The sequence below is a fragment of the Maylandia zebra genome, linkage group LG20 (assembly GCF_041146795.1).
Source record: "Maylandia zebra isolate NMK-2024a linkage group LG20, Mzebra_GT3a, whole genome shotgun sequence".
In the NCBI taxonomy this organism is placed as follows: Eukaryota; Metazoa; Chordata; class Actinopteri; order Cichliformes; family Cichlidae; genus Maylandia; species Maylandia zebra.
This window is the reverse complement of record NC_135186.1, coordinates 14,796,884-14,816,630: the sequence shown is the minus strand read 5'-3', so window position 1 is coordinate 14,816,630 and position 19,747 is coordinate 14,796,884. Positions and strand designations below refer to the sequence as shown.

General features: G+C 36.1%; 1 protein-coding gene across 1 annotated transcript; it reads left to right on the top strand.

Annotated features, from left to right (window-relative positions):
- The first annotated feature begins 1,730 nt into the window (after positions 1–1,730).
- LOC101468623 (scavenger receptor cysteine-rich type 1 protein M130) lies at positions 1,731–15,041 on the top strand. Its single transcript, XM_024799282.2, has 19 exons — positions 1,731–1,805; positions 3,155–3,475; positions 3,676–3,774; positions 3,976–4,194; positions 4,267–4,446; positions 4,576–4,730; positions 4,920–5,067; positions 5,314–5,622; positions 7,477–7,782; positions 8,047–8,343; positions 8,714–9,022; positions 9,620–9,916; positions 10,207–10,479; positions 10,893–11,074; positions 11,503–11,605; positions 11,811–11,960; positions 12,996–13,091; positions 14,159–14,293; positions 14,434–15,041. Exons 1-19 carry the CDS (start codon positions 1,748–1,750, stop codon positions 14,616–14,618), a joined length of 3,822 nt encoding a protein of 1,273 aa, XP_024655050.2. The 5' UTR covers positions 1,731–1,747; the 3' UTR covers positions 14,619–15,041.
- Positions 15,042–19,747: the final 4,706 nt, after the last annotated feature.

The following is a 19,747-nucleotide window of genomic DNA, read 5'->3' as shown; positions in this document are numbered from 1 at the left end:
AAATATGTACACATTTTTCCATTCAAGACCACTCGAATTTCAATATTTTCTGCTCTGGTATATCTTTTTTGCATAAAGATGTTATAGTACAAAGGGTGAATATATATTTTATATATGGATTGCTGTTGATTTTATTTGGGCATGAATATCTCCTATCGTCCTTTCTTACAGTCAGCATGAGTCAGGATGTGTTCTCTGGGACTGATATTTAAAAAATAGAAATCTCTTGGCTATTCAAGATCCTGAATTTCAAGATGGCACTCGAATTATGATTGAGAAAATACATTTGTTAAACAAATACACATAGAACCATTCTACCTACCTACCATTTTGAGGCCTTCTGTGATAAATACCATAGTCGATAAATACCATAGTGGCCTAAAAGTCGGTTGACTGACCTAAAAAAAAAAAAACTGTTTAAGTAAATTGGAGAGGGTTTAACAGAAAATGTTCGGAAATGCTTTGCTGATGTTTAACAAAATTATTATTTTTAAATTTTAGTTAGAATAATCTAAGAACTCCAGAATTGTATTGTTTTCAGACAGTCTGCTCATGTATTTTGATTTTGTGATACAACTTGTCATATTTGCAATCAGCATGATTTTTGTCACTTCTGATGAAGAATTTCTTGTTGAAAAAAAGCATACAACAGGCTTTATTTTGCATTCAAAATGAACTATTTAGAAATTGTCACCATATGTTATCCTGATTCAGTTTTATGGTAAGAATGACTAGTTAAAACAGTAATAGTAATATAGTAATAGAGTAGTACATTTAAAAAATAGTTTTTGTGATATTTATGCTCACATATTTCCAAAGTTTTCAAAATGCAAAAAATATAAAGCAAAAATTTCACAGTAATGATCATCACACTTTGGATCAGAGCTGCTTAGATCTTGGGGGGAAATGCACGTGTTTAACGTAATTGTTGTCTTAGTTATAATTAAGGTATCATTGAGAAACTCCTGAATTTCGCTCTATTTGGATTCCATTATAGACTTGAATTTCTTCTATTTTGATTGGAACAATTATTATTTGCTGAATTTAGCTTCAGTCTTCAGTCTGTAAATACCTCATTCAGAAATTGTCGCTGTCTTTTGCAATATTAATTTTTTCATTAGTATGTGCTTACATACTGATTTTTGCAGGAGAGCTAGACTCCAAGCTTTTTTTTTTTTTTTTTTTAACAATAAAATTTCACAGTACTCGTTATGCTTGTAATATCTTCAAGATTTAGACCAAAACGGGAGATGGTTGGGTAGAAAATCTTAAAAAATTGGCTGATTTGAAGTGGAATACCCAATATGACCCTGTTTGAGGCAGATATTATATGATGATTGTGAAGTCTATACTGTAATCAGTAGTCTATGTCATAAATCTGTAATGTGTAAATAGTTAGAACTCTGTTTCTAGATGAGCCTGCGTCAACATTTTTGGAATTAATTAATTAACAGTCAGTTATTAATCATTGAATCAATAGTTGATCAATTCACAATTTTTATAAAATCTCTAGTGTGTGTAAAAGCGTCATAGTGAGTTTGAGTTCAACGAAGAGAAAAGCATAAAAAGGTGCTGCATAAGAAATAAGTGCACTTGTGTGTTAGTTTTCTTTTAAATTAAGACAATATTCGGCAGTCTAAATTTGGCGCGTATGTTGCTCATTTCCATTTTTGGTGGGCGAAGCCACGGCAATATAAAGCTGAGAACATCATTTGTCTGTCTCACTCTCAAGTCATGAGCTGTGGTGATGATGTGGTTCCTCCTCCTGCTTCTCCACCTTGCTCACATTGGGCTGATGATCTCAGGCAAGTTAATTTAATTTATTTCATTCTGAATACGATTAATTATTGTTATTTGTTAGATTTAAGAAAGTATCTTAAAAATGTCTGTGAAGTATTTAACATCTTTGAAATACTGTTTTAAAAAAAGCTCAGTGTGTGTGTGTGTGTGTGTGTGGATCTGAACTGATTTGAGATTTAATACTCAATTTAAAGCCAAAGTAATAAAATAAATATGCTATTTTCTTGCAAAATATATTGAAGTAAGTTTGTGTCGAAGTAGGAAGTGTTGTGTCCTCTAATGTGATATACCAAATTGCACCACTAGAGAGTAGTATTGTGAAAACGTGCTGTGGAGAAAATAGATGAAAAACATCTGAGAGAGCTGATGAATGCGCTTGTAACACCCTACTACATCCAACTATGTAGGTTTATGTGCTGCGATCATTAAAGAGCCACTTGTTCCTTGCAGAGGACTTGTTTCATTATCAGTCACCATTACAGGAAGGAATCTTTAAAATATTTTTGAAATCCTAACAATGTTTTACAATGGGAATCCCCCTCTCTATTCAAAAAGTTATGTGAAATGGTTATATTTCTATAGCTTTTTTTTTTTGCAAAGATGAGGTGTTGCGGGAAATTCGGAATTTCAAAAATTCACAGTCAACAAAAAGCTTTAACTTTTCAAATGTATGTGGAGATCTATTTTTTTATTTAGAGAAAAATGACTACTTAAAGAGCAGCATGAGGTCCAGTGATGAGCATTGTCACCTTACAGAGTGCTAGGTTTGAATCAATGATGGGCCTTTTCTTCGTGGAGCTGGCACAGCCGGCTTGTGTCTGCATGGGTTATCTCTGGGTACTCTGACTTCCTCTCACAGTCCAAAGATATCCGTGCAGTAGGTTAATTGGTAAATCTAAATCAGCTGTGGGTGTAAACACGAGTGTCTCCATGTGTTAGCTCTACAACAGATTGGTGACCTGTCCAGGGTGTTATCTGCCTCTTTCCCTATGACGGCTTAATTCCGACTTCCCAGAAGTTTTATAAGCAGACCTGTTTGGATTAAGACTTAGTGGATTCAAAATAATAATGATGATGATAATAATAATAATAATAATAATAATAATAATAATAATAATAATAATAATAATAATGAACAAAAACAATGTTTAGAAATATCTTGCTAGATATATTAAAATAATAAAGTAAAACATAAAAGCATACAAAACAAAAACAAAATGTTTTGTTATGGCAGGAGCTCAAATTCTTTACAAAATTTTAACATTTTATCCTTTGCAGTTCCCAAAAGTAAGTCATGAAACAAATCATAATTCTTATAATAATACTTTGCTGTATAAACCTTGTATGTTCCTAGCTGAGGACAAACTGATTCTAAAAAACAAAGGAGGCTACCCATGTGAAGGCTACCTTGAAGTCTACCATAACAACATATGGGGTTATGTTGGGGATAGACTCTGGAGCAACAACACTGAAAAAGTGGTTTGTAAGAGCACTCACTGTGGGGAACCTGTGGAGAACTCAGTAACAGATATTCCCAAGCCTTCTGAAGACAGACCGATCTGGCTCAATGAACTGGAGTGCAAAGGACACGAGAGCGCTCTGTGGAAATGTAAACATCCTGGTTGGAACTACAGCGATTACTCAAAGGTCACAGTGAAAAAACTTAAGTGTTCAAGTAAGTTTTTCAAATTTTTCTCTGTTTTTGTTATTTATTTATTTATTTATTTTTGGTGAGCTCAGTGACAATGACTCTTAGCTAAAAGTTGTTAAGGGAAATCAATTGTGGTGTTTGTTTGGTTGTTTTGTGTGGGGTTTTTTTGTGTTTTTTTTTTATCTGTGTTTATATTTGGCTGATAATTGAGTGTGCTCTTCAAGGTAATATCACATTAAGCCTGGATGGACCCAAATGTGCTGGAGCTGTCCAGTACTCTGTTGATGGCATAACTCAGGGTTACTTTTGTAACAACAACATTGGTATGTCTTCTCTTTTTGTTAATTATATATATATATATATATATATATATATATATATATATATATATTTCAAAGGGCAGGGCTGTTTAAATATTTTCAATATTGCTCTCTCTCAATTTGATTTGCAATACGTTCTATCATTTTTTTATGTTTTGCGATGTTTTTGATGAACAAACAATAAATTATTCCTCTCTTAAAAAGGTGAAAAAGAAGCCAGGCTTCTGTGTAAAAATCTCGGGTGTGGTGGACTCAGAGAAATTCCTCCCTCAGAGAGGGGGGATAGGGAAAGATTCAAAAAAGCATCAAAGATGAAGCTTGATTGTTCGGCTTTTAAAAACGGAGACCCAGATCATCTGTGGCAGTGTGCGAATGGCAATGATGATTCAGCATCATGCAAAACTTTCTCTGTCATATGTGAAGGTAACACACACACACACACACACACACACACACACACACACACACATATGGTGAAAGTGTTTTTATGAACAGGTTATACGAGACTGCAGCTCAAAGGAAACCAGTCAAATGTGTGTTCTGGGCAGCTGGAAAAAGAAGAAAATAACAACTGGGTACCTGTTCAACAGGACAACTTTGATTTTGATGTGTGCCAGCAAATGCACTGCGGTAACTCTCTCAGCCCAAACAAAAACCTTAATGTGACATGCACAGGTAATTCAACACATCTATATTCCAACACAAACAACTTCCAAGCAAACACTTCACACTGTGAAACTGCTCTCTCTCTCTCTCTCTCTCTCTCTCTCTCTCTCTCTCTCTCTCTCTCTCTCTCTCCCTCAGATAAAGTTAAAGTAGTTCTGAAGGACTCTGGTAAAGACAGCAAGTGCTATGGTACAGTTAATATTGAAGTGAAAGGTTCAGTTAATCCTGTGTGTGCCTCCACCTGGACTAAAAAGGAAGCTGAATTGGTCTGCAAGGAGCTTGGATGTGGGGAAGTGAGTTTTCAAGTTTAGTCACCATAAGTTACCTGGTGTTCTGATACATGGATACTGAGTGTATCAGAAACTGTCCATACAGCAGTGCTATGGACTTTATTGTGATAAGTGTACTAACGTGCACCATTAATACTTAATTAATAATGATTATCAATGAAATAACATAAACTCATAAATGCTCTGTTCTAGCTGATTTATACTAAAGTCGAACGTCAAAATTCAAGAGGGATAATGGACCGTGTGAGCTGCAAAGGCAATGAGTCCTCACTGTGGCACTGTCAGTCTCAGCATGGCAAGAACATCCAGTGTTCAAAACAACCTTATGTGGTGTGTTCAGGTGAGATACAGCAGTGGAAATGTACAGAGTGGCTGCTGATGGCCTTTGTCTACTTTTATAATGGGATTTTAAATCCTGCAATAAATTCTCTGTCGAGAGAGAAAATGAGTTACTTCATTCAGTGAAATTGTGACATTGTTAAATTCTGATTTTATTTTTCCAAAATGTGTTCAGTAAGAGTTTAATTTAATGTATTTATTCTTTTTGTGTTTCGTGGCTGATAAATCTCTTATTGTCGTGGTACAGACAGTGTGGAGGTGAACCTGGCAGATGGTCCTGGAAGGTGTGCTGGGAGATTGGAGATAAAGCATGAGGGCCAGTGGAAGAAAGTTCCTGCAAAAGAATGGACAGAGGCTCAATCAGCAGCTGTCTGCAAACAACTGCAATGTGGGGAAAAAGGCAAAACTGAAAAGTTCAGTCAGGGTTCTGGTAGCTTCCTGTCAATAACGTGTCCGAGAAATAAGAAGATATCAAAGATATCTGAGTGTTTAACAGAAAACTCAAACAACCAATTTTCGGATCGGGAAACGGAAGCAGCTGGAATCACCTGTGAGGGTGAGTGTAATGTTATAATTTCTCTGCCCTTCAGTGACATCAGCCGGAAAAACGGTTTCCTTTCTTAAAGGAAGAATTTTTGTATCTTTGGCTTTTTAATTGCTTAACACTGATTATATTGGTGAAGTTTGATCAAAACGGGAAATACTAAATTACTAATATACGACAAAATCTTAGAACCAGGAAAAAGCCATTTTCATTCATCGATGTGAGGCAGAAGAAAAGAAAATGTGTTTTTTCCCCTCAGCTTATTCTTGACCTCATTCAGGCTCAAGAGTCCTTCTATACCTACAGTTTAATACTTGCAAACTAAGAAATGGATTTTTGTTAATCTGTTTTGATCAGAAAAGTGAAATAAGACACTACAACTTTCATTGATCATGCCATATTACCATTTTTTCTTTAACATGCTGCCTTGACTTTTTACTCAAATGTAATTTACAAAATTATTTTTGGAAAGTCACATGCTTCGTAAAGAAAGTCTTAAAGCCAATGCCCATTTTTTGCTTATAAAGACAGATAAAACTGAGTATATTTTAATCTTATAAATATTAAATTGGCCTCCAGTTAAATCTTTACTTGATCCAGAATGCTGCAGCGAGAGTACAAGAGAGAGTAGATTTGTCGTATCTTGGCTTCTCTTGATTGGAACCCTAGATCAAATTTAAATCCATCTCTTCACATACAAGGTCTTCAATAATCATCTTAAAGAACTACATTGGCAGTTGAGCACTTCCCTCTCAGACTACAGGCTTGTGGTTCCTAAAAGTGGAATAGAAGGCAGAGCACTCAGATTTCAGGCTCGTTTTCTGTGGAATCACCTCCCAGTTTGGATTTGGTAGACAGACACTGAAAGAAACTACGTCCCGGGTCTGGTCCGTGGATCGGGTTTCTCCAAGGCGTGGGCGTCTATAAGCAGAGTTTTGTCTTTACCCTATAAGATTCAAAATTATTCTTAAGTAACACTCAGCAATATATTCTCAAGTAGCACTCAGGTATGCCGTCAGCGGGTTAGTTACGACGTCGGGAGCAGCTGGGAGAACAAAACGACACAGAGACTGTCCGGGTTGCTTTCCCAAAATCAACTCAAAGTTGTATTCCTTTGCGCAGCGGTATTTATAGACAGAAAGGTTCGTGTGTCAACAAGTTTCAAGTTAGAACCATATAAGGAAGGTCCCCCCCCCGCTCCGAAAGGGGCCTTCTACAATCGTATCTCAACATACCTTTAACAGGTCCGTTAAACACTTAGACAGTTAGAATCCTTTGTTCTACAATTGCAGTAAAATGCACTCTCAAGGCCTATAAATCTTATACAGAGATCTGCTACAACCTGAGTTCTGACACAATCCAGATGGTCTTTACATAAACATCCTCTGCAAGGGAGTGATAAGTAAAAGAGTGATTTGTTGGTGTTTTCCTTCCAACCTTAGTATCTACTTTCACACCATAAAATCTTCAGTTGACACAGCAAGAGGAGATGAGGTTCAAACAAAGGGCATTGCAGAAACAGGGTCCTTTGTATAATATCATCAAAAGAATACCCAGTACATGCTCCAATAATACTAAATTATCTAACAGACACCTTCTCTGCTTTTAAGATTAGGCTTCAAACCTTCCTTTTTGATAAAGCTTATAATTAGTGTTCAATAAGGTGATCCCGAATAATCACTTAGTTATGCTGGAATAAGCCCAGACTGTGGTATATCTCCATTCAGCTTCTTTCACCAAGTATGTATTTATGCACCACTTTCCTATTTTTGTGTCTATGTCTTTGTGAACCACTGACCTTTCAACAGGTAGATGACCTGCACAGCCACTTACTGTATATCATGTTTCTCTCTTTGTGTCCATCAGGTCACAAGGTGGTGTTTTTAAGTGGAACCTGTTCTGGTCACGTGGGGATAGAGCATGGCAGAGAAATCTACTGGCTCTCTGGGTCTAAAGAGACATGGAACCAAGAGTCTGCAGACACAGTGTGTCAGCAGATGCATTGTGGGAACGCTTCCAGGTTTTCTTTCAATTCTAGGGCTGATATGATTAATAAAGTTTGGAAAAACTCTTTTAGCTGCTCATCCAGAAAAAAGTCTCTTTTTGAGTGTAGCCGAACTACACCTCTGCCTCCTGACCACCATAATTCTACTGCCTATGTGAAATGTTCAGGTAATGTGAAATATGAAGGAGTTAAAGTATAAAACTAAGAATAAGGTCATTATGGAATTGATTTATTGTGTCACAGAAGAGACAATTTATTTATAACAGACTTTACCTTTTAATGTCCATAGATGTACATTCACCTCCTTGTTTTCTCTCAATCAAATTTCTACTATTTTCTATTTTTTCTGAAACCTAGCTTGGTCTAAGAAGTTGTGAAATATCTGCTGATACTAGTTTCCTCTTAAATTTAACTTTTTCATGTCACAACAGGAAATATTAAGATGAGGTTGACGAACAGCTGCTGGGGAAAAGTCAGGATTCGTGTAGAAGAGAAGGAAGGAGATATGTGTGGAGACACCTGGACAGAAGACAAGTCTGTGAAGCTGTGTGAAAAGCTGAACTGTGGGACGCCCATAAAAGCCCACAACAGTCCCAAAGATGGTGATATCCTCTTTAAGAGTTTACACCCGACAAATCAGACTACTGACCTGACACAGAGCATCTTTGTCAAAAACCAGGACAATGATAAGTCCTGTAAACAAAAACCAGCCTATGTTGTTTGCTCAGGTAATTAATTGTTTTTTTTAAAAAAAACAAACTATTTTTAGATTGCAAACATATAATAAATGTTGTGACTTTCCTTGGCAGAATGTTTCATTTTCAACTAATTTGCCTCCTTTGGAAAAAATTGCCAGTTTTATTGTTGCAGTTTATTGGATTGTTGAATTTTTGTCACTAAGTTACAGGATACCAGAATTTAAAAAACAAAAAGAGACTGATTTTTGCTTTAACATGAATCTGTTTTTAAATATTCCTTCAAATCCTTTTTGTGTTAAAGAAGCAAATTTGAATTTTTCTGAAGTTACCTTTTCATCTTTTCACTATGACTATGATGGATAATTAAAAATAAAGTGACAACATTACTAATTTGTTTCAGGTAGTGTCAAGCCCAGATTTAGCATTCCCAGTTACAAATGCTTTGGAAACGTAGAGGTGGAGTATGAGGGGAAGTGGATCCCTGTGTGCGAGGATGCTCTCAAAGACACTAACAATGGAAACACCATCTGTCAGGAGCTTAAATGTGGTGATGCTGTCGAGACTCTTCCCTACTTTGGACCTGCACCAGCAGATAAATTAGCCATTTCAAACCTAAACTGCACTGCAAATGCTAACAGTCCATTATCTGCATGCAGCAGTATTACTGCTTCTACAGCTGCCTGCAAACACAGTGGCCTCCGATGCTCTGGTGTGTATAATGATCTTTGTGTCAGCAGTTTCTGAATTATTCTTTGCTCCTTCAGCCTAATTTTAAAATAAAGGCTTTGAAACTGAATTGAAATTGAAACAAACTGAGACTAGTTTGTATTTCAGAAAAATGTTGAGATAAAAATAATGCTGCATTCAAACTTTGACATGGTCGCCTTGAAAGGTTACTTTTAGTGAAATAAAGGGTAGAATGTTAACATCCTCACCTCCATTAATGATATTTGTTCTACTCAGTTTTACTCTTTTCTTCTCTGCTTGTTGTCCATGTCACCAGTACGGCTCTGCCACACAGTCTGACTCACTTAATGTCTGGAATCAGCTGGAAACAGCTGGCCTGTGCAGTCTGATGGTTATAGAAATATCGCTGTCATCAGTTGTCATCTCTTTGTTATCACTCTATAAAATCATTTTATTTACACAGCAGTCAGAAGGGTAGCTAAACTTCAAAAGTGTAAAACTTTAAGTTGATGCAGGATCATAATGTAATTTCTGTGTGCAGAGTGTGTTATTTATATCATTCAGATCCTGTTGGTTACATCATGTTTTGTGAACTTTTTATTTCTCTTGTCTGTCTCAGAATGGAGGACGATGGTACCTGACAAAAAGGCCTGTAGTGGAACAGTGTTGGTTCACTGGAGACAGGGACTCAGTGCTGTTTCCAGAGAAAACTTCAATGAAACTGAGAAGGAAAAGCTTTGCCAGGATATGGACTGTGGTGGATACCAATCAACAAATGAAATCCACCCCCAAACAATTGAAATAGATTCTTTTTGGAACAAAAGCTTCAGCTGTGGTGAAAATCCAGGAAGCATTTGGGAATGTGAAAATAAAACCACACCCTCAAGGAAGGAGCCCGTCTTTATTGAATGCAAAAGTAAGATTTATATCAGCAGGACTGATCTTAAATGATCACAGACATTTTACATTTGCACTGGAAACACTGAAGAGTGAAACAAGACACTCGGAGTGTGAAGGAGAATTATTCCAGATACACTGGATAAAGTAACAAACCAAAGCTAAAAGTGTTAAATGAACTATTTGATTATGGACTTGTGCTTCATATTTTGACTTTGCAGTGCAGAGAAGATTAACTGATCATTTCTACCTCAGTGCTTTATGTCTTTATCAATACTTGACTGCAGTGTTTATTGCTTTCCTTCCCAGAGGAGCCCAATGTCAGCCTTTCACAGGGCTGCCGTGGGGAAGTGAGGATAGATGACGTTCCAGTGTGTGCTAGTAACTGGGATCTATCCTATGCACACAAAGTTTGCCAAGAAAACCTTTGTGGCAATGCTGTCTTCATTGAATCCAAAGCTCCATCAAAGGGTTCAGGTAACATTTACCATGTCAGCTGTGAAAAGTACCATTCCATCATTGGCCAGTGCAGGAGGACTAAAGGAAAGTGTGACAAAAATGTGGTGTTCATTACTTGTAGTGGTAAGTGTGAGTCCATACACCTCTCTTTCCATAAACTCATCCCTATATACAGTACATACATGTATGTCCTCTCTTAATTATGGTAGTATTTTAATTCATTATCTTTGAGTAATTTTTCTTTCTTTCTTCTTACAAAAGGAAAGTTGTTTTGTTTTTTTTTTAAATAAAATAAAAATGACATTTTCAAGTTGTTTATGCCACTGTTAAGGAACTTATTCCAGTTTCTGTAACAATGACCATTTGGCTGGTTCAGTAGAAAAGTCATCTCAGAAATTTTAAAAATGTACAAGTTATTTTTGTTCATTTTTTAAACACATTATGAACACAAGCAGACCATCTCTAACATCATATTTGCCAGACAGAAGTGGATGAGCTTGTTTCCTTCTTTAAACACAGTTTCTTTGCTTTTACAGAAAGTGTAAAGTTCCGCACGACTGAAAAACATGGAGGTGTCCTTTATGTCAATTATCGAGATAAGTGGGAAAGAGTATGTCCATTTAGGGCGGAAGAGAAAGAGTATGTCCAAAACTTAACGGCAAAGCTCTGTGAAGAAATTAATAATGAGACCCATAGCGGCTCTACGGAAGACAAACAGGTAAATCTTTACATTCTGTTTCTTGAAACCGGTCACTAATTTATCTCGTATGCTACAAACCAATATCATGGACAGTTTCCTGGCTCTGCGTTTCAGCTTATTTAAATCTAATAATGAAGAATGGAATGTGATTTTTATATTATTTAGGTTTATGAAATGGAAAGAAATGTATGGGAGGTTTAGCTGACTAAATACAAAATGCTCAAAGATTTTTAAGTTAAAAACTTACTGGACACTTTGCTGACACGTAATTTGCAGAAATATAAAATAAATTGAATGTCCCAATACTTTTGGTCACTTTAGTGACTTCTTTTGCTGTGTGTTGCTTTGATGCTTCAGTCAGGCCTGTTTTTCACTGCCAGAGAAATTTCAGTGTTTTCTATTCCGGCTGTATCACTAAATGTGAAAAAGTTTAAATTTGATTCAAGGTCAGCTTAGAAACAACACTGGAGTTCACTGATGTTACCATGGATGTCAAGCGCTCTGTCAAACAACGTTCCTGCGGAAACGTTTCTCCAGCTGAAATACTTTGTAAGACAAACCACAAATCCTTTCTCAATAAGTTCTATTGTTTTCAAAAATATTCATTCAACATGTTTTGCAGAGAAGAGATTTTTTAAAATGGGTAACTCTGAGCTTACTTACCTTGAGGTGGTGCAGATAAACAAGATGAGTCAAGTACAGCTCTCAGTGTGACTGAATCCAGAATAAATAAAGTGGTTGTTTTTGATTTCAGGCTACGAGCCACCCCCTACACCTCCACCACCTCCTTCTACACCAATAGCACCTATTATCGTGGGTGTGGGATTTCTTCTTGTTGTTGTGATCTTAATTTTGGTATTTTTACGATTCTATCTCAAGAGAGCCAGGAAGTCCAACGTTTCACGTGAGTATCTTTATTACATGACTTAAACACATGGCTTGTTTCACTTTTAATGAATTACTTTAAAAAGTGTAAAAAACCTGCCTGAACATGAGAACATAATCCAGAAAAAGGTGTTTGAGAGGTTTTTTTGCCACAAGAGGCACTATTTGAATTCAGAATTCAGTCAGTATGTTGGAGACTCAACATACTGACTGAATTCTGAATTCAAATAGTGCCATCGCTACTGCTGACAAAACAAGGAACGCATCATCTCATTCAAACATTGCTCACTTTAAAAACTTAGGGAAACATTGTGAAAACTACCCAAACTTGTGCTTGTGTCTTGTATTTCCTGCTCGCATACTCAGGACTGGACTGTTACAAAAAATCAGCCCTTAGTTTTTCTTTTTAATCTCCTTGCTAAAGTTGTTTTTGGGTTAGTTCTTAGTTGAACTGCACTACAGTATGTGACAATTAATAGCTAAACTTTATCTGTTGACAGTGGCTCATGGACAAAGTGGCCATTCATTTTACTTTTGTTGGGACTGCTGTCCCTCCCCCTGCACTTCTCCACGGCAGCCTCCTGTTACTGTGAGGGTTTGTTACTACAGCAGTTGTTGCTGGAACAGCAGCAGCCCCGATAACAAGTGGCCTAATATGATATATTTTGCTGCATTTATTTTTACGTTTCTTTTCCTTTTCTCAGCTTTTCAGCTCCACCTTTTTGCCACTCCGTCCATACTAAATTCTGTTCTGCAAGTTGTGTGAGCACACATGGAAAGTAGGGGAGGGCCTAGTTTAAAGATTTGAAAACAACAACCTGAAAGGAAAATGTAACCCTGTTTTTTCATAACAAAAAGTAATCTTATCTGAACAATAACACTGTTGCTTACATTCAAAGTGCCTGTATTAAAAATGAATAAATTGCCTGCTGACAGTGCTTTTATGGCTGATTCCAGATTAGCGCACCAGTCTTTTTCTGTACCCTGGTACATTGGTACATCACTGGTACATTAACACAGTGCACTGTTGTTATGTAACACTGTAACCTTTCAGCAAGAATGCTGCAAGACAAAGAAATGGAGTTTGAAAGTGGGGAATATGAAGATGTCACGAACAAAGAAAATGAGATGGAAGACTTAAGTCATGGCAGTGAGTCATTCATTTATTAATTTGTTTATTGATTGATTGATTATTTTTTTCATTCATTCATTCATGTTTTCTAAATACTTTATTGCTTCTGATCACAGTGCCCTTTAAATACTGTACACCATGTTTGTTTGTTGTAGGTCTTGCTACTTCTTATATTTCTATGTCCATGGTTATATTTTAAACAAATATTTCTTATCACTGCATATCAATATTCCATTTTTTCTGCTTTTGCAAGTTATTTCTGCTTAATCATACTGTGTCAAGAACAAAACCTTACCTCAGTTAAATCTGGATTTTACCCCGTCTGATGTCGTCTCTTTGTGCAGCCCTACTGCTCCCCCCTGCTGACTACTTGAAGGCGCACAATTTCAATTTCACCGTGGACTTGAACAGAGATATAAAACATATATGAAATGAAAAATTATCTTTCAAACTGACTTTCATGGCAGAGATCATTGGTAATAACAGTTAAGCCTCTGGATACAAAGAGCAGCAGTTTTTAGTGAAAGTCTATGGCTGTCAATCTTAAATTACATGGTAGGCCACTTACAGGAACCAGTAAAATCCCACTTTCTATCAGCCTAAAGAAATGTAACTACACATTTAAAATAATAATAAGGGCAATTTAAATAGTATTTCTTAGTTTTCTGCATGATAAAAAAAGAAATGCTGCCGTAGTAAATGTCAAATTTGAATTGCAATCATCAAATGTGTAATATTACAGAAAAATAGAAAGTTTCTATTAATTCACAGGAAATACCCTGATGGGTTTTTTTTTTTTTTTCAATTTAGACCGACTGTAAAAAATGAAATAGTAAATCATAAAGACAGGAACTTCTCTATGATTTAATGGTTTATCTTTTGCAGTACTTAATTCATTTTGTGCAGTATAAACATCCTTGGGGGACCTATTTTTCAGCATGAGAAGCTGCAAAAATTAATTAATTAAATAATTGTTTTTCTAAAACAATTTGCCTGTCTTAGATTTATCTCAGATTGTTTCCAAGTGGGAGTTCTTTTTAAAAAGCCAACATGATGTAAGTGTTCTCTTGCTATTTTTCATTCAGGAACCAGATCAGAGGCTGAATTAATCTCAGAGAAGGATGGGCAGAATGTTTCCTCTTATGAGGATGTTGAAGCAGATGAGGCTCGACCCCTGACCTTTCAAGGCACTACTGTCATCAACATCAACACGCATGAAGGTGTCCATAATGAAAGCACTGGGGTTCTAAACTAGTTCGATCACAGTGTTTTCACATTTCAATAACAGTAAATGGCAATTTGGAAAATCAGTGAGTCTAATCTCTGTTTAACACATGTCATCTGTTTTTCTTTGTGACAGACGGGGTGACCTACGAAGTGGAAGATCCACAGGAGAATTATGACGACATCGATACAATCCCTGGAACCACACAGACTACAGCAGAGGTCCATGAAAGCCTTGAAACATCACATGACTTAAACTCAGCTGCCCCAGGATTGGTGGAGAGAGATGAGGACTACCTAGAGCCAGATGTGGATGGGTGAGCCGAATGTGGCTTTAGAAACTACTTTTAAAAATCAGTCTCAAAAAGTGGCTCATGTCCAAATTCACCTTCATTTCTCTCAAATAAATATCAAATGAAAAGCAATATTAAAATCTTTAAATTCAACATACATTTACTGAAATGGGTGAAGGAAACTTCCATTTGATGGAGGAACAGTGCAAAACGACTGAAAATCTATCTTTTGATACTGTATAGCAAAAAAACTTAAAATGTACAATGTTTTATAATGCCAGCCGCTTCTTCCTGCTTCTAGTCTATAGGCTTACCTAACTGTCTTGTTACTTTTATATTCAGCATAGAAATGTGTGTAATATCAATATTCTCATCAAACTCTGAGTATAAAAATACAAGTGTATTTCTCACAATATTAAGCTATTGTTCTAAATATAGTATATTCTTTAAAGCATAAATATAAAGAATTCAATATCTTGTGGTTGTCGTCTTTTTGTGATATTGTTTCATTTTAATGCAATGTGTCATTAAATGGTCCAACATGAAATACCAATGCAGTTGGTATTTCTTAACTGGTCTGTTAACAGCTTATCTTAACGATGCTCAACTTGACAAAAAAACTAAACAAAAAAACCCAACACCCAATTATTATTATTATTATTATTATTATTGATTATTTCCCCCATGACTACAGCTTTTTTGTGGCTAATTTTCACATTCCTGACAACTGTTCACAGTGCACATTTTTCTATAACTCACCCAATTTGTGTATTGTTTGTATTGAGACTTAATTACGGCATGATTAAGGTTGTGATTGATGTGAATGACATGTTTCATCCTGTTTAGCTTCTCTGGGTAGGTACATTTTGTTTTGAAACTAGTCAACAGTAGCATGTGATTAGAAATCTCTGTGAATTATGGATGTACATTGCTAACAGAACTAACTAGCTAGCATGACCGTTAGCTACTAACTCATTATTTTGTTCTTACCATGAGTCACTGGAGTGATGAATAACACTGCTTTACTCACAGAGCTTTAAATTATTGACATTTTTAGGTTTAATAATTAAAGAATATCTAGTGAAGCCTCGGAGACTCTGGGATTTTGGAAATGGCTTAGATGTTGAGTATCAAACTGTATGTTATGTATGCTATATATAGTTTGATACACAGCACAATAAGCCGTTTTATCAATAGGACAACGCTTTAGAGTCTCTGAAGTTCTGAAACTTGTTACGTTCCATTCTTACAGGTTGTTGACTCTTTCACCAGTGTTTGGGTTGAAAATATTTTGAATACAGTTACATCATCATGCACTTTAATGTTCTCTATTGCAATTTATAATTTTCCCCAGTGGTTAAACTTGGAGCAACTGCTTGCTGCAAATGTTAACATGGGTAAGCTCATCATTGAGGTGCAGCTTTTAGGACATTGACAGATTTACTAAGGCCTCAGATGTTTGGTCAGAGCAAAGGGCCAGTGAGAAGAGAGCCAAAGGGACTAATTGTAAAGAGCATTCTGTCACAAGCAGCACTGATGTCAGATGCCTTGCTGAGGAGCCATGATGTAGGATTAAGTCTGCTGTGTAGCTGAAGTTGAAATAGATTCAGCATAGTTGTCTGCAAAGGTGGCAAATCCATTCTGGACTTAAATATTTGTGCAAAGCAAACTTAACCTTGTGTTATACAAATGCAATAAAATGTTATTAGTACATGATAATACAAACTTTTATAGAGTTTGTATGTAAGTTTTCATTTTAATCAATGTATTCAGTTTGAATTAGTTATATATAAACACGAGCAGAGAAAAGGAAGGAGAATTTTTAAAGATACCTTTATATTCTTTTCCCTACATCGCTCAGGGTGACTTTGCCTCTGTGGATTCCCATTCATTTCCTATGGCGGAACACCACAGATGTAACAAAGTTGATTAAAACACTCAAAATTCAATGAAAGAGGTGCTCATCGCTTTTAGATGTTCAAGTGCCTAGTGTGGAGGATGTCATAAGGCCTCGAGGCAATCGGATGTAACCCCCCCCCCCCCCCCCCCCCCAATATTTATGACTGTTTCATTTGTAAATTGGTCAGATTTGACCCGAATACAACGGGAAGGTAAGAGGGAGAATAAGCAGATGAATGCATTTTCCTTTTCATAGAATGATACAAATAACCATAATAACTATATAACATATAATCATTAATTGCAGTTAAAAAAGAGTGTGTTTATCCAACACACACAGCCTTCTTCAGTTCTTAGGTTTTACATATGACAACAAAAAAGAATCAATTGAGTTTCTGCAAGCTATAAAATTAGTTCAGAACATTATATAACATATTATTACACCATGCTACTGTTTATTTCACAAAAACTGAATATAAATATGAAAGCAGTGCATGAAAAACGTCATGACTCCACAGCTTGTAGAACTACCTCATAGCACCAGGAGTAACTTCAACTAATTGTTTTCTTTTTCAAATAATTTACAGTGAAAAGCGTGATGAGTGCCCCCAAGTGTCCTTTTCTTGAGACATTTTTTTATTTATTTGTGTGTGCATGTGGAGTCCTGCCTGTGCCCCTCAACAATAACATTTAACTATTAATCACAATTTTGCTAAATAAAAGGATGTGCTTGCATCAGTCACATGATGACCATTAACCAATGCTCACCCTTGACATTAGAGCGCGCTGGCTAGTTAATTAATGATGTGACTGATGTTTTCTGAGGTGTTAGGAGACACACTGTCTGCTCAAATCCAGCTAAATACAGTCAAATTGATTGGGTGGCATTTTATTTCATAACATAGATGGACAGTCACCTTAATATACAGCCAAAGCAACCCAGCAGTTTATTAAAGCAAAGAAGGTCAATATTCTTAAATGGGCAGTCAGTTATTTGATCTTAACCCAATTGAGCATGCATTTCACTTGTTGAAGACTAAACTTTGAACAGAAAAGCCCACTATGTCTAAATAAATAAATAGATCTGGGTAAATTCCTAGATGATTAAACATGCAACTATTATGCTGGTAATAACTGACTAATGACTAAAGAAAATCAACAGCCTATTTATGCAAGATAATTCATAATTTTATTGGGTAGGGGGGGGGGGGGGGGAGGTTCATTGTAATTATTGTTATTTAACTCTGTCATGCATGAATTATGACAACCTCATTTTTTCTTAAGTATTTTTATTCATCTTTTCATGCCTAAAGATGAATAAAAATACTTGATTGAGGTTGTCATAATTCATACATGAAAGGTTTAGAAATGAAAATGTTATTTTTATTTATTACTTTTGAGCCCCTGAAATGAAGAGATTGAGTTAAAAAAATAGTTTCTCACATTTCGGGGAGGGGGGGTCGAAAACACATATAGATCTTGTGTGTTGCTCAGTAGCATTCAATATTTATATTTATGCTTATCTTGGTTATTGCTGTGGTTTCCCTACTGTGTTGTTCTGTTCTTGCTTGTTTTCTTTTTTCCCAGCAGGTGATCTAGCAGATTTTTTGTGTCTTTTCTCACTGTCCCGCTTCCCCTCTGTTTTTCTTTCCCTCTCCTTTTCTTCAGCTTCTATTGTCTGTCTTTCCCTTTTCTATCCCCTGGTCATGTCTGTTCCGTTTGTAATAACTTAAAAGATAAAAATAAACAAACAAACAAACCAAATAATAAAGATCAATCAAGTGGGCCAGTCTGGCAAAGCCATAATGATAAAGTGTTTGTGAGTTTGTGATAAAGTCATACAATCTATTGTAAAATATTTTTTCCAGTATCTTAGACAACTGCGGTGGTAAAGAGATGGGCCAACAGTTTGTGAGAAGACGTTTATCTTCAGGTTTATATATTGGAAATAACCTTTGCAATTTTCATCTTATCAGATAATAAACCATTCTGTAGTGACTGATTACAAATGTAGGTACATTTGTAATCACTGCCCCGGGGCAGTGGCCACCCTACCCATTAGCTCACAGCAACAAGGTCCCAGTTTTGAATCATCTGGCCTGCTGGGGCCTTCTTATGTGGGGTTTGTGGTAGCTAATATTGTTTCTTTTTGTGCTGCAGTGTCTAATCTATTTGTTTTAGTTCCTGTTGAATATATTATGTTTTATGTTCTTTTTATAAATTTCCCGAATGTCCTTTCTATCCCTGCTGCTTAACTTAAGAATGGAGGGCACTTGTACCACCAGTAATAAAAGTCAGTAAGACCTGTGGCGGACTAGTAGTCAGTTACTCAGGAGGAACAATAAAAACCTGTTTCCTAAAGTGCTAAAACTATGAATCCTTTCCCAGTCACTCATAATGGTTTTCAAAATATTCATTCACGTGTTTACCAAGGTGTGTATTCTGTAAATCTGAACTTGCTTACTTTGATTGATGTGATATAGATAAACAAAATAAATCAAGTCACAGACTCACAGTCACTGTGAGTGAATGTAGAAAAATTAAATAGGACTATGTTTGATTTCAGGCTATGTGATGACATTTCCACTACAACCAGTGCCCCTTTTCTATATTCATATCACCTGTTATTGTAGGTGTGAGACTTCTTATAGAGACACCGTTTTGTATATATAAAATTCTGAGTGTTCAAACACCCAAGAAGTCTAAAGTTTCACGTGAGTATATTGATTGCATCAGTTAGAATTAACTGACTAATAGCTTGTTTCAGTTTTAATGAATTGCCATGAAGTGTAAAAACCCTTACTGAGCAAAAAGTTTATCCTAATCATCCAAGTTTAAAGTAAAAGTGTGTTGTAGGCTTTTTGCCAGGAGAGGGCAGTCTTTCAACATACTGACTACTCTGTACTCCTCAGCTTACAGCCATTTCTAATAATACCTTTACTGCTGATGACTGAACAAACAGCACAGGTCAGCCAATCATTTGTTTACTTGATTAAAAATGCAAAAACACAACTGGGAAAATGACCCAGACCTGTGCTTGTGTTTTTTATGTTCTTGTGCTGTGTACTGGTGCATTAGCACAGTGTATTAGTGAAACAGTTGTTATGTACTATATCAGTAAATGTGTAATACTGTAACCTTTCAGCAAGATCGCTGTCAGGGAAAGAATTGGAGTCTAAAAGTGGGGAATATGAAGATGTCTGAAGAAAGAAAATGAGATGCACAACTTCAGTCTGTCATGGCCTGTGGCTGCAGGGT

Coding starts and splice junctions, on each gene's coding strand:
- LOC101468623 (XM_024799282.2), top strand. CDS start 1,748: ATGATGTGGTTCCTCCTCCTGCTTCTCCACCTTGCTCACATTGGGCTG. Junction 9,917..10,206: donor CGTCTTTATTGAATGCAAAA/GTAAGATTTATA, acceptor TTTCCTTCCCAG/AGGAGCCCAATGTCAGCCTT. Junction 13,092..14,158: donor GGAAGACTTAAGTCATGGCA/GTGAGTCATTCA, acceptor TTTTTCATTCAG/GAACCAGATCAGAGGCTGAA.